The sequence below is a fragment of the Glandiceps talaboti genome, chromosome 2, assembly GCF_964340395.1.
Source record: "Glandiceps talaboti chromosome 2, keGlaTala1.1, whole genome shotgun sequence".
NCBI classification, from domain to species: Eukaryota; Metazoa; Hemichordata; class Enteropneusta; family Spengelidae; genus Glandiceps; species Glandiceps talaboti.
Window position 1 is genome coordinate 3,748,175 of NC_135550.1, and position 27,290 is coordinate 3,775,464.

Sequence of the window (27,290 nt, forward strand, 5' to 3'; positions counted from 1 at the left end):
TTTTAGGGTGTGAATCCAAAATCAATTTGATTGGATTTATTACACTATACTATGTGTACTAGCTGCTACATCTTACCACTAGATGATTCAATACTGTGCAGTGTGGACGATATCACAATTGAGTCATTATATCTAACAATACACTTTGAAAAAACATTCCAGTTGCAGCTAGTACAGCTCAATGACTGTGAATTTATATAAAGATAAAACTAGGAATTTTGAGTGAGTTACTGGACACTGACATCCTTGAAAACGAATCAGATGACATGCAATGCAATGAACCAATAGCAATAACTTATTAAAATCCTGTACATTTGAAATGTACAAGTATGCTGTAGAGGTAAGAAGAAGCTACAGTGAAAACCATATCAGGTAGTCATCAACGGCTGTTACACCTCGACATTCTTACACAAACTGTCATTGGTCAGAATTGAATCACATGATCTTCTTTAAATAGAATATTGCCCACGTGAGCAAAGACAAATGCCCAGCACTATTGCCCACTGAAGTTATTTTAAATGTTGCGCTTCTCTTATGTGCATGTTTTCCAATGTTGCGCGGTCGAGGTGATAAAGTAACTACAGGGAGACACAAATGTTTATTTCTTGCAGAAATTTTAATAGATATAATTACAGAATAGCTGTGGGGACACTCAATCTCCTACAAATAATGCAGGCTATGTCCATATTAAATGCCTATATGCAAGTACAATTTCGAAATGCATCATCAAAGTGAAACTTTTCTTCTACATGTATGATGAATGATGATGAATGAAAAGTAGGTGAATAACTGGACCAATGAGTGTATGGTGTAATAAAATTAATAACACATGCACTTGGGCAACATCACAAATTTAAATGCCCTCGGGCTAGCACTCTTTACCAAAATTTTGATGATGCCCTCGGCAAACTTGTGCAAGCACTAAATTGTGATATTGCCCTTGCTGGCATGTTATTATTCAATTATTGCATAGGAAGACAAGAGTGGGAAATATTTGAGCAAGTTACTCGGTGGACAGTGCAATGACAGACAATTTATAAACAGGATGGAAAATTTGAATTGGGATGATAAGCAATAACTAGCTACAGAGATACAATGTATGAAGTTTGATAGCATAGCTACTGAATATATTTAAAGTAACCCTTTGCTTATTGGGAGCTGGGGGGGGGGGGGGGGAGTTGATGACCCAAAATAAATCCTGGTACACTGTATAATGTTATCTCAAGAGCTTTTTGGTGCTGTGTAATATTTCATACCTTCACATTTTTATAAACGTGAATAAAAAACAAAGATGAAATTTTGTAATTTGAATATCTTTAGTTTTGTATTTTTATTGATAACAGAATGCAGTTTTTTTTATGGTACATGAATACAAAATAAGCAAGTGTTTTAGCTTTGAGATCACTGCAGAGTTAAAACAGTTGGTACTCTTACTATTTGAAAAATAGTTTGTTTGTGTTCTTTGATAAAGATATTAGAATTAGTGGATATATAAGATTCATCTAAAACAGTTAAATTTGCCATTTTAATTTTACTTTGCTTTGCATTTTGATTTTATTTTGACTTTCTTCCTATTTGAAAAATTAAAAATGGTTTTGTTTTGATTTTTTTTAGAAATGGAATTGTTCTTTTTCATTGTTTTATCACTTTTTTTATCCTGTCCCTTAAATTTTTTTTCCAGAAAATATTACGGATTATAACGATTTTCATCAGTGACAGCCATCGGTCACCATAATCAACAAGAGAGCCAACAATCAAATCAGATGTAGTCCTCATCTGGCAGAAAATATTTGGCAAGAATTCAACAAAGTTGTAAAAATTATTTGTTTTACATAAATTCATTGCTTATATGACATTACAATATAGTTACTTTGGAACGGTAAATTGGAAATGAATGTGACTTTTTCATCTGTCTACTTTGGACCTTAATAATTTCCCCAGCCCAGAGATATATAATGTGTTTTAACATTTTTTGAGTCTTGACTGCAATTTTGATTAAGAAATATTGTAGTGAATATTTACATTGCTGTTTATCTTGTTGTCGAATCACAGGTGTGGATGTAATGGCTACAATTATCAAATCACAGGGGTTGTGCACAGGGGTATGGATATAACGGCTACGATAACCAAAACATGCCTCATTTAACTTTTAAAATCAACCCACTGAGAGTTTTAATATTTTACAGTTTTATTTGATTCTTCCCATTAGCCAATACACCAATATAGATGTATTTCCATTGGTTTGAACAAATCTCAGAATAGCAAATTCTATGTAATTAACATGTATACTGCCTAACAAAGCAGCTAAGCTCCTCTGTCAGTTTGAGGTTATTAGGCTGCGCTGTGGCTAATCTAGTCTGCAGACACAAATTAGCTTTCAGGCTTGACACTACTGGCCACTCAAATGACAAACCATAGACAATGTCAATGGACAAACATGACATGATCATTTAACACCAAGTCTCTAGGCTATGTCTATGAATTCACAAAGTCTCTAGGCTATGTCTATGAATTCACCAAGTCTCTCGGCTATATCTATGAATTCACCAAGTCTCTAGGCAATGTCTATATATTCACCAAGTCTCTAGGCTATGTCTATGAATTCACCAAGTCTCTAGGCTATATCTATGAATTCACCAAGTCTCTAGGCTATGTCTATATATTCACCAAGTCTCTAGGCTATGTCTATGAATTCACCAAGTCTCTAGGCTATGTCTATATATTCACCAAGTCTCTGGGCTATATCTATGAATTCACCAAGTCTCTAGGCTATGTCTATATATTCACCAAGTCTCTAGGCTATGTCTATGAATTCACAAAGTCTCTAGGCAATGTCTATATATTCACCAAGTCTCTAGGCTATGTCTATATATTCACCAAGTCTCTGGGCTATGTCTATGAATTCACAAAGTCTCTAGGCAATGTCTATATATTCACCAAGTCTCTGGGCTATGTCTATGAATTCACCAAGTCTCTAGGCTATGTCTATATATTCACCAAGTCTCTGGGCTATATCTATGAATTCACCAAGTCTCTAGGCTATGTCTATATATTCACCAAGTCTCTAGGCTATGTCTATGAATTCACAAAGTCTCTAGGCAATGTCTATATATTCACCAAGTCTCTAGGCTATGTCTATGAATTCACCAAGTCTCTAGGCTATATCTATGAATTCACCAAGTCTCTGGGCTATGTCTATATTCACCAAGTATCTGGGCTATGTCTATGAATTCACCAAGTCTCTGGGCTGTGTCTATTCTCCAAGTATCTGGGCTATGTCTATATTAATTTTATCTTTCAATACAGTAATACTAATAGATCAGCCATGGTATCATATAGTTTGCAGTGTGGAGGGTGGAGTAATACTAATAGATCAGCCATGGTATCATATAGTTTGTAGTGTGGAGGGTGGAGTAATACTAATAGATCAGCCATGGTATCATATAGTTTGTAGGGTGGAGTAATACTAATAGATCAGCCATGGTATGATATAGCTATAGTTTGTAGTGTGGAGGGTGGAGTAATACTAATAGATCAGCCATGGTATCATATAGTTTGTAGTGTGGAGGGTGGAGAAATACTAATAGATCAGCCATGGTATCATATAGTTTGTAGTGTGGAGGGTGGTGTAATACTAATAGATCAGCCATGGTATCATATAGTTTGCAGTGTGGAGGGTGGAGTAATACTAATAGATCAGCCATGGTATCATATAGTTTGCAGTGTGGAGGGTGGAGTAATACTAATAGATCAGCCATGGTATCATATAGTTTGTAGTGTGGCGGGTGGAGTGATAAGACGTATATTTTACAGGCCAAGTATCATATATAACCAATTCACTTTGCTATTGAGATACATTGTTGGGTGGTCGTACCTCCTGTTGACACAGACTAGGCTATGAAGTACAACCAGCTAACAATGTATCTCAATGCTGTGAACAGACTAGGCTATGAAGAACAACCAGCTAACAATGTATCTCAATGCTGTGAACAGACTAGGCTATGAAGAACAACCAGCTAACAATGTATCTCAATGCTGTGAACAGACTTACGTTACTATATACTTATAAGTATACAGTACAATAATGATATTTATTTTGGACAATAAATACCTCAGCACACTGATTTGTGTGTGAAATTAGTGAAAGGCCTATGATTAAATTCCAGTCTCTGGCATTACTATCGTATCAGTTGACCCATTAGGATTAAAATAGGGATAATTCTTCATTTGTTCAGCACCTACTCTTTCTGGGGATTTATTGACAAGTGTTTCTCAGAAAGTAAATTTTAATCCTAATCCAAGAGTATAGAAAAATAAACTAAATACTGTCATTAAATAAACTACTAAATACTAAATACTGTCATAAAATATTTTTTAGTTTACATCCAGAACACCATACCAAATTCTAAGTATATAATACAGTATTGATCAGCTGCATGCATCTCAGTTGATGTTTTATAGTACTGATAAAGTAAATTACATTGTCATGGTTGTATATACAGCTGACAAGGTTTATCCTGACTGCTGGCCAGGTTTATCCTGACTGCTGACAAGGTTTATCCTGACTGCTGACAAGGTTTATCCTGACTGCTGACAAGGTTTATCCTGACTGCTGACAAGGCAATCTTAAATTGAACAGAAACACTACATTTACACACCATTCTGGTTGCTATGGAGTAACTTTAATAAGCTAGCACTTAGGTAACTTGCTCAACTTTAAGATTGTGTAAAAAAAAGAAGAAGCCCCACTGCACTTGTCAAGTGTTTAGCCTACCCTATCTCATTGTCAAGACAAAGGAGATTAATAGGGTATTCATGATGTCATCACAAGAGGTTTTCCCATAAACCCTTGCAAGAAACCCCCCAAAATGGCTGAACACATGTCAAGTACAGTAGGACTTCTCTACAAGATTTCAAAATGGTTGAAACCCAAAGTGATAGCAGTAATCAATACAAGTGTACAAAAGGCAGAAATAAGTCTGACTGAACTTTTACTTTTAGTCTACCTCTTTTATAAATATCAAAATACTGTCTGGTATTGTGTACAGAGTATATTAAGTATTTTAAAACCACTTACAACATCAGACATTTTTGTAAGTAGCTGATGATACAAATCCCCATTCCAGTATGCATGATTGTGAGGCTTTGTTGTCATGGCAGCATCATGTGAAGGAAACCATATTAGGCAGTGTCAAAAAATTCACCACTTATGCTGTGAACAATTTACATTGGGGAATTTTATCCTGATAGTAAATATAATGTTAATCTGATAGTTTGACCCAAAAAGTAACTTACAATATATCACATATGCCAAAGTCTATACATGTAATGTCATAGACAAAACTATTCACTATTGTTGACTTTTTAGCAAGTTTAGGTATGGAATATGACATTGGTATATACCAAATATATGAGATGCTATATTAGGCAGTGTCAACAAGAACATTTTGTGATTACAGCACTGGTAAATTTTGTAATTTTGAGATATTTTGTTCCTGATGATATTCCATAGGGTAGTGTTTTGAGTTGTTCATTCCTGGTGATTACTCCATACGGTAGTGTCTTTCAGATGTTTATAATGCCTCATAGTCATCCACAGGATAATGTTTTCGATATCGAATCACTGTTTCCTCCATCTCCTCTACCTGTTGCTGTAATCTTGCAGGTTTAGAATCATATACATCATCAAATATAGATTTTGGATTAGGTCTTAATGTCTTTTCAGCTTTATGAAATTTCTCCATAACCTGAAAAAAAGAAGGAATGAAATTAAGCAGTTTGCCGTCTAAGCCAGTTGTGACATGCCACTGATACACAAAATTTGTTGTAAAACACTAAATTGGGTCATTCCTATCCCTTACAATGTGATTGACAAGAAATGCCTAGTTTATATCATTTGGACTCACAACAACAAAAACTTATCTTTTATTTTGAGGGCAAATGTACATTGTTTTATATGAAATCAAATTATGAATAACTTATCATACACCCTTACATTATAGACTGTATCCCTTTAATCTATCATACACCCTTACATTATAGACTGTATCCCTTTAATCTATCATACACCCTTACATTATAGACTATATCCCTTTAATCTATCATACACCCTTACATTATAGACTGTATCCCTTTAATCTATCATACACCCTTACATTATAGACTGTATCCCTTTAATCTATCATACACCCTTACATTATAGACTGTATCCCTTTAATCTATCATACACCCTTACATTATAGACTATATCCCTTTAATCTATCATACACCCTTACATTATAGACTGTATCCCTTTAATCTATCATACACCCTTACATTATAGACTGTATCCCTTTAATCTATCATACACCCTTACATTATAGACTGTATCCCTTTAATCTATCATACACCCTTACATTATAGACTGTATCCCTTTAATCTATCATACACCCTTACATTATAGACTGTATCCCTTTAATCTATCATACACCCTTACATTATAGACTGTATCCCTTTAATCTATCATACACCCTTACATTATAGACTGTATCCCTTTAATCTATCATACACCCTTACATTATAGACTGTATCCCTTTAATCTATCATACACCCTTACATTATAGACTGTATCCCTTTAATCTATCATACACCCTTACATTATAGATTGTATCCCTTTAATCTATCATACACCCTTACATTATAGACTGTATCCCTTTAATCTATCATACACCCTTACATTATAGACTGTATCCCTTTAATCTATCATACACCCTTACATTATATAGACTGTACCCCTTTAATCTATCATACACCCTTACATTATAGACTGTACCCCTTTAATCTATCATACACCCTTACATTATAGACTGTATCCCTTTAATCTATCATACACCCTTACATTATAGACTGTATCCCTTTAATCTATCATACACCCTTACATTATATAGACTGTATCCCTTTAATCTATCATACACCCTTACATTATAGATTGTATCCCTTTAATCTATCATACACCCTTACATTATAGACTGTATCCCTTTAATCTATCATACACCCTTACATTATATAGACTGTATCCCTTTAATCTATCATACACCCTTACATTATATAGACTGTATCCCTTTAATCTATCATACACCCTTACATTATAGACTGTATCCCTTTAATCTATCATACACCCTTACATTATAGACTGTATCCCTTTAATATATCATACACCCTTACATTATAGACTTTACCCCTTTAATCTATCATACACCCTTACATTATAGACTTTATCCCTTTAATCTATCATACACCCTTACATTATATAGACTGTATCCCTTTAATCTATCATACACCCTTACATTATATAGACTGTATCCCTTTAATCTATCATACACCCTTACATTATAGACTGTATCCCTTTAATCTATCATACACCCTTACATTATAGACTGTATCCCTTTAATCTATAATACACCCTTACATTATAGACTGTATCCCTTTAATCTATCATACACCCTTACATTATAGACTGTATCCCTTTAATCTATCATACACCCTTACATTATAGACTGTATCCCTTTAATCTATCATACACCCTTACATTATAGATTGTATCCCTTTAATCTATCATACACCCTTACATTATAGACTGTATCCCTTTAATCTATCATACACCCTTACATTATAGACTGTATCCCTTTAATCTATCATACACCCTTACATTATAGACTGTACCCCTTTAATCTATCATACACCCTTACATTATAGACTGTACCCCTTTAATCTATCATACACCCTTACATTATATAGACTGTATCCCTTTAATCTATCATACACCCTTACATTATAGATTGTACCCCTTTAATCTATCATACACCCTTAGATTATAGACTGTATCCCTTTAATCTATCATACACCCTTACATTATAGACTATATCCCTTTAATCTATCATACACCCTTAGATTGTAGACTGTATCCCTTTAATCTATCATACACTCTTACATTATAGATTGTATCCCTTTAATCTATCATACACCCTTACATTATATAGACTGTACCCCTTTAATCTATCATACACCCTTACATTATAGACTGTACCCCTTTAATCTATCATACACCCTTACATTATATAGACTGTATCCCTTTAATCTATCATACACCCTTACATTATAGATTGTACCCCTTTAATCTATCATACACCCTTAGATTATAGACTGTATCCCTTTAATCTATCATACACCCTTACATTATAGACTATATCCCTTTAATCTATCATACACCCTTAGATTGTAGACTGTATCCCTTTAATCTATCATACACTCTTACATTATAGATTGTATCCCTTTAATCTATCATACACCCTTACATTATATAGACTGTATCCCTTTAATCTACCATACACCCTTACATTATAGACTGTATCCCTTTAATCTACCATACACCCTTACATTATAGACTGTATCCCTTTAATCTATCATACACCCTTACATTATAGACTGTATCCCTTTAATCTATCATACACCCTTACATTATAGACTTTATCCCTTTAATCTATCATACACCCTTACATTATAGACTGTATCCCTTTAATCTATCATACACCCTTACATTATAGACTGTATCCCTTTAATCTATCATACACCCTTACATTATAGACTGTATCCCTTTAATCTATCATACACCCTTACATTATAGACTTTACCCCTTTAATCTATCATACACCCTTACATTATAGACTATATCCCTTTAATCTATCATACACCCTTAGATTACAGACTGTATCCCTTTAATCTATCATACACCCTTACATTATAGACTATATCCCTTTAATCTATCATACACCCTTAGATTATAGACTGTATCCCTTTAATCTATCATACACTCTTACATTATAGACTATCCCTTTAATCTATCATACACCCTTACATTATATAGACTGTACCCCTTTAATCTATCATACACCCTTACATTATAGACTGTATCCCTTTAATCTATCATACACCCTTACATTATATAGACTGCATCCCTTTAATCTATCATACACCCTTACATTATAGACTGTACCCCTTTAATCTATCATACACCCTTACATTAGACTTTATCCCTTTAATCTATCATACACCCTTACATTATAGACTGTATCCCTTTAATCTATCATACACCCTTACATTATAGACTGTATCCCTTTAATCTATCATACACCCTTATATTATATAGACTGTATCCCTTTAATCTATCATACACCCTTACATTATATAGACTGTATCCCTTTAATCTATCATACACCCTTACATTATAGACTGTATCCCTTTATCTATCATACACCCTTACATTATATAGACTGTATCCCTTTAATCTATCATACACCCTTACATTATATAGACTGTACCCCTTTAATCTATCATACACCCTTACATTATATAGACTGTATCCCTTTAATCTATCATACACCCTTACATTATAGACTGTATCCCTTTAATCTATCATACACCCTTACATTACAGACTGCATCCCTTTAATCTATCATACACCCTTACATTATATAGACTGTACCCCTTTAATCTATCATGCACCCTTACCTGAATGACTGTATCCCTTTAATCTATCATACACCCTTACATTATATAGACTATCCCTTTAATCTATCATACACCCTTACATTATAGATTGTATCCCTTTAATCTATCATACACCCTTACATTATAGACTGTATCCCTTTAATCTATCATACACCCTTATATTATATAGACTGTATCCCTTTAATCTATCATACACCCTTACATTATATAGACTGTATCCCTTTAATCTATCATACACCCTTACATTATATAGACTGTATCCCTTTAATCTATCATACACCCTTACATTATAGACTGTATCCCTTTAATCTATCATACACCCTTACATTACAGACTGCATCCCTTTAATCTATCATACACCCTTACATTATATAGACTGTATCCCTTTAATCTATCATGCACCCTTACATTAATGACTGTATCCCTTTAATCTATCATACACCCTTACATTAGAAAGACTGTATCCCTTTAATCTATCATACACCCTTACATTATATAGACTGTACCCCTTTAATCTATCATACACCCTTACATTATAGACTGTATCCCTTTAATCTATCATACACCCTTACATTATATAGACTGTATCCCTTTAATCTATCATACACCCTTACATTATATAGACTGTACCCCTTTAAAGTGTACATGCAAAGGTACATACTTTTTTTCGTAATTATGTTTATTTTGCCATAAAAATAAATGAAATTGCATTCATACCTCTAAATATTGCGCGCATTGGCAAGAAAGTCGCAAAAATACTTGCCCCCTTAATCCCCTGTGCTTCGACTAACTTCGGCACCGCAACCAGCTCACGAAAGGTGCCGATGTCCCACGTGTTACAAAAGCCTTCTAAGCCTTTGTGTAATGTTTACTTATGAATTACTAATTACGCTTGCCATATAGTATTATCTGTAACTGTACATATTGTGGTGTACCAGTTTAGTCTTCCGACAACAATGGTTCATTGGTGTTTTGTCGGCAGCACCCGCAGTGAAACATCACCCTACACACATTTCCGAGTGATATAACTGAGTAGGTAATAATGGGTGAAGGCAGTTGAAATCACGTAAAAACTGGACAGTGACGCCATACAGTGAAAGTCGGTAAATGTTACCGGGGCCGGGGTTCTCCACGCCACCGGTGTAGCCATGATCAAAGCGAAAAAAGGAAGACAAATAAAATAATTTGAAATGATGTTTGCAAGAAAGCAAGTTAGCTTCATAAAATATTTTCATTACGATAGCATTTGTTTTTAAACAATGCGTAGTCCGATTGTATGTTTTGATTTCCATGTTGCTGGGAGTCGATCGTTTTCATTGTGATACATCACATACATCGTCGAAATCATATCAAAGTAAAAAGACGCAACGCTCATTATAATGTTGCTATTTTTGTTTCCATTGTTTTGTCTACATGAACAATTACTGTGTCATGCCAATCACATGTCAAAAGTGGATGGACACAGCAAAGTACAGTCAGCACTAAGCTTCACGCTCCCAGGTCAAATAACTTCCACAACGTAAGACATGTCTATCCATAAAAAACTCAAACAAAAATGGTCGGAGACAATACACCACAGTACGGCCGGCTTCAGTGAACATGGGCCGTGCTTTGAAAGAAGATGAAACCACTTCATGTCACTGTGTGGATGGTAATGAACGCAGTAAAAAATGAAATAAAGTACGTGTACACATAGCTTTCAAGAGGGACGGTTATCCAACAAAACGTTCTGCTCTAACGAATTTGTGGGTCTACTTTCGCGAAGATTTTGAATGGTCATAGATTGAATGTACTGTTACAACACGCTACATTTGAACAACTTGAGAGAATATTATGGGGAACTCTTGAAGCCATTCTCATTCTCTGTATGTTTGATGGGTATGGAAATATTAGATAATTTTCGTTTCGATTACATTGTCTGCAGGAGCTGTTTTCCACCCATTGAATAGTTATGTCAACAAAGAACGCTGATAACAGCATCCACTTTATGTAAACAACACGGTTTCACTAGGACCATGGATGTATTAGAGAGAGGACATACTCATTCACTGCCAGAGGAACTATCGTTACTGCTAGCGGTCGGTTCCAATGAATTTGGCTAAATCACACCATCAGATGTTAATGCTGGAGTGTATTGCTCTACGCTTGAGGAATCTGATCAATATTCAACGTCGGGTTCTGGCGAAAACGGGTTTTGAAGTTGACCTTCTGGTTCGACCATAATGGCTTTGCATGTAAAGATACACTGACGAATGCGTTTGTGTTCCCGAAGTGACGTCATAAAGTTCCAAATCCTGTCCTATCCATATGCAAATGAGAGGTACTTACCTGAAGGTGCTCTGTGGCTGAGCCAAGAGTGCCTCATTTTTCGCGCAATTTCTCGTGTTAGAATTATATTGTACTATTACAAACCCGATTTCCTTTATTTTTATGGCAAAATAAACATAATTACGAAAAAAAGTATGTACCTTTGCATGTACACTTTAATCTATCATACACCCTTATATTATATAGACTGTATCCCTTTAATCTATCATACACCCTTACATTATATAGACTGTATCCCTTTAATCTATCATACACCCTTACATTATAGACTGTATCCCTTTAATCTATCATACACCCTTACATTATATAGACTGTATCCCTTTAATCTATCATACACCCTTACATTATAGATTGTATCCCTTTAATCTATCATACACCCTTACATTATATAGACTGTATCCCTTTAATCTATCATACACCCTTACATTAGACTTTATCCCTTTAATCTATCATACACCCTTACATTATAGACTGTATCCCTTTAATCTATCATCCACCCTTACATTATAGACTGTATCCCTTTAATCTATCATACACTCTTATATTATATAGACTGTATCCCTTTAAACTATCATACACCCTTACATTATATAGACTGTATCCCTTTAATCTATCATACACCCTTACATTATAGACTGTATCCCTTTAATCTATCATACACCCTTACATTATATAGACTGTATCCCTTTAATCTATCATACACCCTTACATTATATAGACTGTACCCCTTTAATCTATCATACACCCTTACATTATATAGACTGTATCCCTTTAATCTATCATACACCCTTACATTATAGACTGTATCCCTTTAATCTATCATACACCCTTACATTACAGACTGCATCCCTTTAATCTATCATACACCCTTACATTATATAGACTGTACCCCTTTAATCTATCATGCACCCTTACATTAATGACTGTATCCCTTTAATCTATCATACACCCTTACATTATATAGACTGTATCCCTTTAATCTATCATACACCCTTACATTATATAGACTGTATCCCTTTAATCTATCATACACCCTTACATTATAGACTGTATCCCTTTAATCTATCATACACCCTTACATTATATAGACTGTATCCCTTTAATCTATCATACACCCTTACATTATAGACTGTATCCCTTTAATCTATCATACACCCTTACATTATAGATTGTATCCCTTTAATCTATCATACACCCTTACATTATATAGACTGTATCCCTTTAATCTATCATACACCCTTACATTATAGATTGTATCCCTTTAATCTATCATACACCCTTACATTATAGATTGTATCCCTTTAATCTATCATACACCCTTACATTATAGACTGTATCCCTTTAATCTATCATACACCCTTATATTATATAGACTGTATCCCTTTAATCTATCATACACCCTTACATTATATAGACTGTATCCCTTTAATCTATCATACACCCTTACATTATAGACTGTATCCCTTTAATCTATCATACACCCTTACATTACAGACTGCATCCCTTTAATCTATCATACACCCTTACATTATATAGACTGTACCCCTTTAATCTATCATGCACCCTTACATTGACTGTATCCCTTTAATCTATCATACACCCTTACATTATATAGACTGTATCCCTTTAATCTATCATACACCCTTACATTATATAGACTGTACCCCTTTAATCTATCATACACCCTTACATTATAGACTGTATCCCTTTAATCTATCATACACCCTTACATTATATAGACTGTATCCCTTTAATCTATCATACACCCTTACATTATATAGACTGTATCCCTTTAATCTATCATACACCCTTACATTATAGACTGTATCCCTTTAATCTATCATACACCCTTACATTATATAGACTGTATCCCTTTAATCTATCATACACCCTTACATTATAGACTGTATCCCTTTAATCTATCATACACCCTTACATTATAGATTGTATCCCTTTAATCTATCATACACCCTTACATTATAGATTGTATCCCTTTAATCTATCATACACCCTTACATTATAGATTGTATCCCTTTAATCTATCATACACCCTTACATTATATAGACTGTATCCCTTTAATCTATCATACACCCTTACATTATATAGACTGTATCCCTTTAATCTATCATACACCCTTACATTATAGACTGTATCCCTTTTAATCTTTCATTTCAAAGTTCTCAATTCCCCTTTACCTATTAAAATCAAATTCAATTCTTTAACTGATCTACTGGTACCAACCACGCAAACTACGTCAACAAATTGTCACCTACATGTTTCCAGGTCTTCTTTCTCCATGTTTGTTCTTCTTCAGCAGTCCACCAGGCTTTAGTCATCATGTAGTGACGAAGTCTGGTGATAGGGCCGTGGTTTTCCCAATAGTCAACTTCATCAACAGGTCGGTATGCTTTCCAATCATCACTTGTACTGTGATGACTAATTCTGCACAAGAAAGTAAAGACAAAGGGAAAGGAATTGTATAAACAGAGAAAAAACATCCTGGTGTAGAATTTACTACATGCCTCTGAAACAAAACTGACATGATAGTAAATTTATCAAAAAAAACTATAAAAAAAACCACCCAAACAAACAGAAGAGAGTCATGTCCTATTCATCTCTAATATAGGATTTTTGTGTACTAGCTCAATTGTTTGCAATAAGTTCAATAATCAAGGGTTTGTCAAGCCTAATTCTGGCCATTTTATACATCTTCTTCACTAATTTAGATGAATTGTTTGATAACCTGAAACATGGACGTTTAAAAATCCTGTTTATAGTTCACACAGTTTACCACATTTGTTGGATCACAACTTATTTGTATCGTAATGGTTGGATGAACCATGACTGCTTCTTCTTCATAACAATTAAATGGAATGGTGGGTAAACTTTAAACATGACAAGATGTTTTCTTGGATTATTTTGAGACTTAATAAATTCTTAATGTAGCGTTTTGATTCTTGTCTGACAACACTCCATTATACAAAATATGAATACCAACCTGTACGTCATTGCTTCAATGAGGATTGGTCTACATTCATTGATACACATTTTTCTTGCTGCTTTCATTGTATTATATACAGCAAACACATCGTTACCATCAACTCGTACTGTAGCCATACCATAACCAGGACCTCTAGCAGCTGAAGAATATACATGGGTAAATCAATTCAAAAATTTAAACCTATTCATCATTGGGCATCATATTGACTATTATACCATGCACAAGTAATTTAGAACATAATATATGTAATACATACTGTGGTCATTTAGAACATAATATATGTAATACATACAGTGGTCATTTAGAACGTAATATATGTAATACATACTGTGGTCATTTAGAACATAATATATGTAATACATACTGTGGTCATTTAGAACATAATATATGTAATACATACTGTGGCCATTTAGAACATATTATGTAATACATACTGTGGTCATTTAGAACATAATATATGTAATACATACTGTGGCCATTTAGAACATAATATATGTAATACATACTTTGGTCATTTAGAACATAATATATGTAATACATACTGTGGTCATTTAGAACATAATATATGTAATACATACTGTGGTCATTTAGAACATAATATATGTAATACATACTGTGGTCATTTAGAACATAATATATGTAATATATACAGTGGTCATTTAAAACATAATATATGTAATATATACAGTGGTCATTTAGAACATAATATATGTAATACATACTGTGGTCATTTAGAACATAATATATGTAATATATACAGTGGTCGTTCTGTCATGACAACATGCATCTACATCACTGTTTCTGCTGTTTGAAATATGAGTCCAACTGTTCAATATTGCCATCCTTTCCTCAATTTTTCTTTGATATTACTGATGCTGGTATAATTATGTTATTCTCCAATATTTTTCTTCATTCAGCTGGAAAATATTCGTGACCTAAGGGTTGTCACTACTAGTACTCGTCTACTGACTTGTACTGACAAGACCCCTTAGATCACTCGTATTTTCCTTGACTGAACAAAGAAAAATATTGGGGAATAACATCTAATAGTCAATTATTGTTTTCATAAATCATAGATCAAGAAAATAACTCTGAGAATGAGTGTTCATGGACTCTTTTCACTTCCAATAAATGTTTTGACTGTGAGTAGAATATTTCATTAGTAAGAAAATGACTGTCTTTAGAATGAAATGTACCTATATTTAACAATTACTGATAACACTTATAAGATTGAAGTGATGTGAGTCAGACTTACCAATGCCATCACCTCTGTACTGTTCTTCTGTTGGTGTAGAAATTGCATATCCATTGTTACGGCTAAAAACAGAAAAGGTATGAAATTCATAGTTTAAATTTAAAAATGAAAACTTTGAATTACAATCATAACTTTGGAAAGATTTCATTTCAACTTTGCTGATAAGAATTTAGTCTCATTGAATAGCTGTGAACATTAAAATAATTCATGCTGATTAGAATTTAGTCTTGGTGAATAGCTGTTAACATTAAAATAATTCATGCTGATAAGAATTTAGCCTCAGTGAATAGCTGTTAACATTAAAATAATTCATGCTGATTAGAATTTAGCCTCAGTGAATAGCTGTTAACATTAAAATAATTCATGCTGATTAGAATTTAGCCTCAGTGAATAGCTGTTAACATTAAAATAATTCATGCTGATTAGAATTTAGCCTTGGTGAATAGCTGTGAACATTAAAATAATTCATGCTGATTAGAATTTAGCCTCAGTGAATAGCTGTTAACATTAAAATAATTCATGCTGATTAGAATTTAGCCTTGGTGAATAGCTGTGAACATTTAAATAATTCGTGCTGATCACAATTTAGCCTTGGTGAATAGCTGTTAACATTAAAATAATTCATGCTGATAAGAATTTAGCCTTGGTGAATAGCTGTTAACATTAAAATAATTCATGCTGATTAGAATTTAGTCTTGGTAATAATTCATGCTGATTAGAATTTAGCCTCGGTGAATAGCTGTGAACATTAAAATAATTCATGCTGATTAGAATTTAGCCTTGGTGAATAGCTGTTAACATTAAAATAATTCATGCTGATTAGAATTTAGCCTCGGTGAATAACTGTGAACATTAAAATAATTCATGCTGATTAGAATTTAGCCTCGGTGAATAGCTGTGAACATTAAAATAATTCATGCTGATTAGAATTTAGCCTTGGTGAATAACTGTGAACATTAAAATAATTCATGCTGATTAGAATTTAGCCTCGGTGAATAGCTGTGAACATTAAAATAATTCATGCTGATTAGAATTTAGCCTTGGTGAATAGCTGTGAACATTAAAATAATTCATGCTGATCACAATTTAGCCTCGGTGAATAGCTGTGAACATTAAAATAATTCATGCTGATTAGAATTTAGCCTTGGTGAATAGCTGTGAACATTAAAATAATTCATGCTGATCACAATTTAGCCTCGGTGAATAGCTGTGACATTAAAATAATTCATGCTGATCACAATTTAGCCTTGGTGAATAGCTGTGAACATTAAAATAATTCATGCTGATTAGAATTTAGCCTAGGTGAATAGCTGTTAACATTAAAATAATTCATGCTGATTAGAATTTAGCCTCGGTGAATAGCTGTTAACATTAAAATAATTCGTGCTGATTAGAATTTAGCCTCGGTGAATAGCTGTGAACATTAAAATAATTCATGCTGATTAGAATTTAGCCTCGGTGAATAGCTGTTAACATTAAAATAATTCGTGCTGATCACAATTTAGCCTCGGTGAATAGCTGTGAACATTAAAATAATTCGTGCTGATCACAATTTAGCCTCGGTGAATAGCTGTTAACATTAAAATAATTCATGCTTACCAGAAGAATATAATAGGGGCATCAAGGGTTGTGGAAAAATTCAAGGCAGCATGTGCATCACCCTCACTGGCAGCTCCATCACCAAAGTAACAGACAACACAATTATCTTGCCCTCTTCTTTTGATGGCATATGCACTACCAACAGCTGAATGATTTGGACAAAAATACAGGGACATTAATAGAGTTCAACTAGCTATTGTTTATTGCAAGCTGTACACCGAAAAGATATGGTAATGAAATGTGAAAAGAATGTCAGTGAGAACAAATGAAATAACATCAGAAATGTGGAAATGATGCTACAGCACTGAGATCATCCACTCAATTTTGTCTGCTAAAAAGTTAAATTCACTGACCTTTCTGTCAAAAAATGCACAATTGCAAACAACACTTTTTGTAAGTATTAAAATGTGCCCAATGCATTTATGACTCCTTGCTAAACTTTAATTCCCAATAGTAAATTTTCCTCATGATATAAAACCTACCTGAAACAGGAAGTTACTTCAAGGCACCTGAAATATCAAATTGTATCAATGCTGGGCTCAGTGAATCTAAAGTAGCATTGACAAAACCTAAGAATAACAGATAGCAATCTTTTAAATGTGGTCTTACCTTGAGGCATTTGTGTAGCTAATGGTGATGAGATTGTGACAAAATGCAGATCTTTACTTCCATAGTGAACTGGCATTTGCCGGCCTTTCCCTATGTCATTTGCATTGCCATAGCACTGACCCATGAATTGTTCCAGTGGGAAACCCCTCCACATCAATACACCTACAGAATATGAAAAAAAAAATCAAATTTGCTAAATGTAACTGCTTACATGCATGCATACAAAATATTAATATAGCAATGACAATCATCTATCAATTGACAACATTCCAAGCAGGAATTCTGTAATTGCATGATTATAAGGCTTTCATTTAAATTTCTTGTTAACTTCCTAACTTCTTGTTATTTGCTCCAGTTGATAATGCACCCTTTAAATCAGCAATTAGTAGGCAATCTGAATTACTCAACTAGGTTCCCTCTACAAAAAACACAGTTCGAACTTGTACCTAATTCATGTGTCCATCTTTGCATATTAATGAGCAAATTTGCATAGACAAATTTAACATTCAGAACATAAGGTCAGACATGCAATCAAAATTAGTGCACAGGCAATGGTTCTTAGGTATTTTCTACCAGGTAAACCTTCAGTTCACAGGCAGTGGTTCTTAGGTGTTCTCTACCAGGTAAACCTTCAGTTCATACACAATGGTTCTTAGGTGTTCTCTACCAGGTAAACCTTCAGTTCACAGGCAATGGTTCTTAGGTGTTCTCTACCAGGTAAACCTTCAGTTCACAGGCGATAGTTCTTAGGTGTTCTCTACCAGGTAAACCTTCAGTTCACAGGCGATAGTTCTTAGGTGTTCTCTACCAGGTAAACCTTCAGTTCACAGGCAATGGTTCTTAGGTGTTCTCTACCAGGTAAACCTTCAGTTCACAGGCAATAGTTCTTAGATGTTCTCTACCAGGTAAACCTTCAGTTCACAGGCAATGGTTCTTAGGTGTTCTCTACCAGGTAAACTTTCAGTTAACAGGCAATGGTTCTTAGATGTTCTCTACCAGGTAAACCTTCAGTTCACAGGCAATGGTTCTTAGGTGTTCTCTACCAGGTAAACCTTCAGTTCACAGGCAATGGTTCTTAGGTGTTCTCTACCAGGTAAACCTTCAGTTCACAGGCAATAGTTCTTACGTGTTCTCTACCAGGTAAACCTTCAGTTCACAGGCAATGGTTCTTAGGTGTTCTCTACCAGGTAAACCTTCAGTTCACAGGCAATGGTTCTTATGTGTTCTCTACCAGGTAAACCTTCAGTTCACAGGCAGTGGTTCTTAGGTGTTCTCTACCAGGTAAACCTTCAGTTCACAGGCAATGGTTCTTAGGTGTTCTCTACCAAGTAAAACCTTGCTGAAAATACCCTTTTTTATCAACTATTAAATTATCTATGAAGTAACATTCACAGCTTGCAAATACATATTTATTTATCATAATCTGTCAAATCTTTTATAGTACAAGTTACTATTATCATGATAAATTATGTGTTGGTTTATTTATTTCATAAAGAAAGGGTCACCATCCAACATTCTACACTACAATATATGTAAATAACAGAATTGTTGGATCTTTATCAACAAGGTTCTCACCTGCTTCTCTGTACTGTCCCCAAACTAAATCTTTATCATCCATGGCTGCAGCACTACCAATGTGGGTACCTTCTTCACCAAAGTTTGTCATATAAAATGATATACGCCCCTGACAAAAAAAGGAAGAGATTTGGAGATCTTGGTTATTGATGAAATTAATATCATGTTGCAATACTAGAATAGATGGTTTCCTAATTCTAAGTCTTTATAAACTCTGCTTGATGGTAGGAATACAGAGTAAATGACAACACCACAAGGAGAAAGTTGAGTTTTATATTTCAACTATGCATGAGTTTTGTAATTTCTACGGGATTAATGTTTCATCACACACATAGTCATGTGTAGCAGCTGTGTAAGTCTGTTTGGAATCTAGGAGATATTTTCACACAGAAATCTGCTTCAATTTTAAATATAAGAAATCTGTGAAAAGTCCAATGAAATGCCAATTTTACATTTTCTTAAGTTAATATTAATTTTCATTGTTTACTATATAAAGTTAAAATAATATTAATATTTAATAATTAATTCACTTTTTAAATATTTAATGGAATTATTTTTTAATAGTTAATTAATAGAATGTAATACATTTTACACAACATAATTATTAAATATAAACCTCTCCATTTCAGACATGATTTGCATAGCTATTTTTACTACAGATATTTTTGGTATGTATACTTCTGTTACATTCCTGCACTAACACTGAACCCATGAGCCGGGGATGGCCCTCACTGGACTTCTTTGGAGACAAGTGTTTATATACTTAAAGAACTATCCAGTATAAAGAAAGGTTATTATTATATGTAAATTACATTCATATAGACAATTATTCATTTTTGGCCCTAAACTCACAAAGCAATTCCAGTATTGGTTCAGTTTTTTCTTCTTCAAAAATTACATTGACAGAAATTCTTTCTTCATAATAGAACTCTTATGATCATTCTACTTCATTTCATCAACATTTTGAAAAAAATAATTTGACATAATGTAGCACTAAAAAAGTTGCTTTCACAGTAATCACAACTGGGTTTATTACATTGACAGAGAAAATTTGACTTTACCTGACGCTGAGATTCATACATTATCTTATCCATAGCATTCAGTGTTGTCATAGCTTTGTACATCTTGATGACAGATTCTTTATCGAGATGGGGATCATTCTTAGGGTTAAGAATCTCACCATCTCTGTTCATAACTCTGTATGTAGGTATACCATCATATATATCTGGCCTGATGAATTCCAATTCATCTGTAAATCCTGATTTGGCACCTGGGAATTGAGCCCTTTCTTCTTCATGTTTTTGGAATCGACTGGCCTGTGAAATAAAGATACAATATAAGGTGATTATTACATGGCAGAGAAATACAGAAAATCAAGTTTTCTACCCTATCATTGGTTATTCTACGCATATAAATATATATTAATTAATATGCAAATTTGATAATTATATACACATATGGTAATTAATATGCAAATTTGAGTGTATATGGATATGTTAATCAATATGCAAAATTTACAATTATGTATAAATTTGATAACAAATGTCACAAGTTCAATAACCTATGTATTTAACATACTTTATAGTTGCAATCCAGCTTGCCTTTTTTAAGGTATTGATGGACATCGAATATTAGACTTTGCGGACAACTCACTATGTCCTTATTAATGTGGTGTTATCAGATTATAATTAGCAAAATTCTGAATTTGATTATCTATATCTATAATTTATTCTAGTTGTCATGGATTGTTAATGGTTAGGGTCGAAATAAACTTTAATACTAAACAAGCTATCAGGTATTCATTGAACCATAGACCCTCATTGGTGGAGGGTCTATGATTGAACATGGTAACTGGGAACTATCACAAAAACTAAGAAAGCCAATGTCATATTTTGACATTTTAAAAACACTTTCCAGATTAACAATACTTGACAAACGTGAACTACAGATAAAAACCTTTATATGTATTGTCAATATTCATATTTATTTATATTTTGATTTTGATTTTATCACAATAATAATGAGATGCAAATGAGATGATAATATAAACAAATTAAAATGATTATGTACATATTAACACAAAAGTTAAATAGCTTATTGGAATTTCACATGAACTGAGCCAAAAACTTCAATTTCAAACTTGTTCCTTTTTTTTAATGAATAAATTGAAGGTTCCAGTAAATTCTTTCAAATTGCTTGTATTGATTATTTAATATCTATATCGCCAATATCACATGACTGCTGTGTGCTGGATTAATGTCTTACACAAATTAATATATTGAACAATCACATATATGAAACTGGCATATCCCCTGTGTCACAGTATATCCCCTGTGTCACGGTATATCCCCTGTGTCATGGTATGTCCCCTGTGTCATGGTATATCCCCTGTGTCACGGTATATCCCCTGTGTCACAGTATATCCCCTGTGTCACGGTATATCCCCTGTGTCATGGTATATCCCCTGTGTCATGGTATGTCCCCTGTGTCATGGTATATCCCCTGTGTCACGGTATATCCCCTGTGTCACAGTATATCCCCTGTGTCACGGTATATCCCCTGTGTCACAGTATATCCCCTGTGTCACGGTATATCCCCTGTGTCATGGTATATCCCCTGTGTCACAGTATATCCCCTGTGTCATGGTATATCCCCTGTGTCACGGTATATCCCCTGTGTCATGATATATCACCTATGTCACAGTAAATCCCCTGTGTCATGGTATGTCCCCTGTGTCATGGTATATCCCCTGTGTCACGGTATATCCCCTGTGTCATGATATATCACCTATGTCACAGTAAATCCCCTGTGTCATGATATATCACCTATGTCACAGTATATCCCAGGGTATCCTGTGTCACGGTATATCCGGCCCCTGTGTCATGGTATATCCCCTGTGTCATGGTATATCCCCTGTGTCACAGTATATCCCCTGTGTCACGGTATATCCCCTGTGTCATGGTATATCCCCTGTGTCACAGTAAATCCCCTGTGTCATGGTATGTCCCGTGTCATGGTATGTCCCCTGTGTCACAGTATATCCCGTGTGTCACGGTATATCCCCTGTGTCACGGTATATCCCCTGTGTCATGGTATATCCCCTGTGTCACGGTATATCCCCTGTGTCATGGTATATCCCCTGTGTCATGGTATATCCCCTGTGTCATGATATATCCCCTGTGTCACAGTATATCCCCTGTGTCACGGTATATCCCCTGTGTCATGGTATATCCCCTGTGTCACGGTATATCCCCTGTGTCATGGTATATCCCCTGTGTCACAGTATATCCCCTGTGTCATGATATATCACCTATGTCACAGTATATCCCAGGGTATCCTGTGTCACGGTATATCCGGCCCCTGTGTCATGGTATGTCCCGTGTCACGGTATATCCCCTGTGTCACAGTATATCCCCTGTGTCACAGTATATCCCCTGTGTCACGGTATATCCCCTGTGTCACAGTATATCCCCTGTGTCACGGTATATCCCCTGTGTCACGGTATATCCCCTGTGTCACGGTATATCCCCTGTGTCACGGTATATCCCCTGTGTCACGGTATATCCCCTGTGTCACGGTATATCCCCTGTGTCACAGTATATCCCCTGTGTCACGGTATATCCCCTGTGTCACAGTATATCCCCTGTGTCATGGTATATCCCCTGTGTCACGGTATATCCCCTGTGTCACAGTATATCCCCTGTGTCACGGTATATCCCCTGTGTCATGGTATATCCCCTGTGTCACAGTATATCCCCTGTGTCATGATATATCCCCTGTGTCACGGTATATCCCCTGTGTCACGGTATATCCCCTGTGTCACAGTAAATCCCCTGTGTCACAGTATATCCCCTGTGTCACGGTATATCCCCTGTGTCATGGTATATCCCCTGTGTCACAGTAAATCCCCTGTGTCATGGTATGTCCCCTGTGTCATGGTATATCCCCTGTGTCACAGTATATCCCCTGTGTCACGGTATATCCCCTGTGTCACGGTATATCCCCTGTGTCACAGTATATCCCCTGTGTCACAGTATGTCCCCTGTGTCATGGTATATCCCCTGTGTCACAGTATATCACCTGTGTCACAGTATATCCCCTGTGTCACGGTATATCCCCTGTGTCATGATATATCACCTATGTCACGGTATATCCCAGGGTATCCTGTGTCACAGTATATCCCCTGTGTCACGGTATATCCCCTGTGTCACGGTATATCCCCTGTGTCATGGTATGTCCCCTGTGTCACAGTATATCCCCTGTGTCACAGTAAATCCCCTGTGTCACAGTATATCCCCTGTGTCACGGTATATCCCCTGTGTCACAGTAAATCCCCTGTGTCATGGTATATCCCCTGTGTCATGGTATATCACCTATGTCACGGTATATCCCAGGGTATCCTGTGTCACGGTATATCCCCTGTGTCATGGTATGTCCCGTGTCATGGTATATCCCCTGTGTCACAGTATATCCCCTGTGTCACGGTATATCCCCTGTGTCATGGTATGTCCCCTGTGTCATGGTATATCCCCTGTGTCATGGTATATCACCTATGTCACGGTATATCCCAGGGTATCCTGTGTCACGGTATATCCCCTGTGTCATGGTATGTCCCGTGTCATGGTATGTCCCCTGTGTCACAGTATATCCCCTGTGTCACGGTATATCACCTGTGTCATGGTATGTCCCGTGTCATGGTATGTCCCGTGTCACGGTATATCCCCTGTGTCACAGTATATCCCCTGTGTCACGGTATATCCCCTGTGTCATGGTATGTCCCCTGTGTCATGGTATATCCCCTGTGTCACAGTATATCCCCTGTGTCACGGTATATCCCCTGTGTCATGGTATATCACCTGTGTCACAGTATATCCCCTGTGTCACAGTATATCCCCTGTGTCACAGTATATCACCTGTGTCACGGTATATCCCCTGTGTCACAGTATATCCCCTGTGTCACAGTAAATCCCCTGTGTCACAGTATATCCCCTGTGTCACGGTATATCCCCTGTGTCATGGTATATCCCCTGTGTCACGGTATATCCCCTGTGTCACGGTATATCCCCTGTGTCATGGTATGTCCCCTGTGTCATGGTATATCCCCTGTGTCACAGTATATCCCCTGTGTCATGGTATATCCCCTGTGTCACGGTATATCCCCTGTGTCATGGTATGTCCCCTGTGTCACAGTATATCCCCTGTGTCACGGTATATCCCCTGTGTCACAGTATATCCCCTGTGTCACGGTATATCCCCTGTGTCACGGTATATCCCCTGTGTCACAGTATATCCCCTGTGTCATGGTATATCCCCTGTGTCATGGTATATCCCCTGTGTCACGGTATATCCCCTGTGTCACGGTATATCACCTGTGTCATGGTATGTCCCGTGTCATGGTATGTCCCCTGTGTCACGGTATATCCCCTGTGTCACAGTATATCCCCTGTGTCACGGCATATCCCATGTCATGGTATCCCTGGGCATGGTATATCCCCAGGGTATCCCGTGTCATGGTATATCCACTATGTCATTGTATATCCATTCACATGATGTATTGGTGATGTAGCCAGTCTTTTTGAAGTTCAAAGTGGAAACAATGAGTTATTTTTTAATAGTATTTGTTTTATTTTTGCATATCTACTCAAATACACAACATATCTGGTGTAAACATGCAAATTTCAATATCTTTGACCTGCTGTCAGACTAGAAATATTTTTCATGAAACCTAGTGTCTTGTATTTTCTATCCAATGTTCAACGTCTCAAGTCTAGAATTCTATCCACATTGTTATTTTTCAATTACAGCATCAAAATTGTCAATTTTTTCTTCTTATTCTAGTAATGTACTTTTTGTAGTTTTATCAAGCTGTGTTGTCTGAAAGTGCAACATGTGAAATGTTGCTGGTGGGTTCAACACAAGGTCAGCACATGGGCTTTTCAATTCACTAATTCTCCTCCTACAGTACACTGTACAATAAGAAAAAAAATGCAAAGAGGCTATTCAATCAATATGATAGGAGTGAGTACTCCCCTGTGGGAGAAATCTTCATTTGCAATATGTATATGTGTGCAACGTGGTTCTTCATCTGACCTCTGACCACTATTTATAAATAATATGAGGTCTGACAAAGTAGAGTCTTAGAACTGCCAAATGGAAAACCGATTTACCTTGGAAAACCAAAAGCCAATACCAATTTTCATAAGCAGAAAATTCGTTTCATTTATTCATCAACTCCTCAACAGTAAAAATAATCAGGGAATTTGTTGCTTTTTATTGACAATAACACTTAACAGTGTGTGTAAAGCAGACACAACGTACGACATGCGTAAATATCATGATTCATATTACAATTGAGGTCATAAAAAGTTTATATCTTAGCGCTGATTTACTACATTTCACAGATCCATACTGAGTTAATATTAATAATTACAATAAATGCACTTGATGCCACACAGTCATTAGAAATTTGTTGTCCATGGTAGCGTGGACTCGACTCAACGTACGTTATCAATCAAAACAAAACATCAAAACAAACATTGCAATTTGCATATTGTCATTGCGTCCAAATCGCATTGTGATGACCTTAGCCTCTAGTCTATAGCGCGATGCGTAGACACCGAAAATATACAACACAGGCCTAAACACTAAATAATAGAAATAACTTATTGACATGTATAAGCTTTCAATCATAAATGGTAACATATGGCAATGCTGAAGTGCGATACGAATAGAGATGAAAACAGTTGAAATTACCAAGGAATTCTCAATGTGAAATTAAAGTTTGTTTGAATATGTACGACACCATTGTTTCTTTTCACGGAATATATTATACAATATATCATGGCACAAACGTGGAAAAATCATGCGACAATTGTAGATGCAAATGGGAAAATATGAAAGCCTGTATAAAAAACAGTACACCATATCATATTATCAATTACCATGACCATGCATGCCTTGCCTATTTTCACGTCAAAAAACAGTGAAAGTTCTTGCGCGTAGGTCTTATATAAAAATATATCGACGGAAAGAACATTACTTACTGTGAATGAGAATGATTGAACTGGCTGTGCTCTTGCAAAAATGCCCTCGTGTGAAGACTGCAGGGCCCGCCCAAGTGAAAGTTTGAACAGCCACCTCATAGCCGCCATTTTCACCTCTGAGGTCAGCTAACTATTAACTGGGGACATTGAGATGAGGAGGTATACTGCCATCTACGACGTCATCACGGGGACATGAGTGATCTAAAGTATCACTGCCAGTACAGATTCCGAATATAAATAGATGAAACTATTATTCCCGGAATACCACACGACAATAATCCCGATTTTTCAGTTAGCCAGCAATTTTGGAAATGTAAGAAACAAGGTTAATTT

General features: G+C 35.5%; 1 protein-coding gene across 1 annotated transcript; it reads right to left on the reverse strand.

Annotated features, from left to right (window-relative positions):
• Positions 1–611: 611 nt before the first annotated feature.
• On the reverse strand, positions 612–27,073 carry LOC144447404 (2-oxoisovalerate dehydrogenase subunit alpha, mitochondrial-like). Its single transcript, XM_078137422.1, has 9 exons — positions 26,958–27,073; positions 20,976–21,230; positions 19,915–20,023; positions 18,340–18,501; positions 17,731–17,875; positions 16,132–16,193; positions 14,874–15,015; positions 14,149–14,317; positions 612–5,747 (listed from the first exon to the last, which is right to left on the reverse strand). The coding sequence occupies exons 1-9, from the start codon at positions 27,063–27,065 to the stop codon at positions 5,574–5,576; spliced, it is 1,326 nt and encodes a 441-aa protein (XP_077993548.1). The 5' UTR covers positions 27,066–27,073; the 3' UTR covers positions 612–5,573.
• Positions 27,074–27,290: the final 217 nt, after the last annotated feature.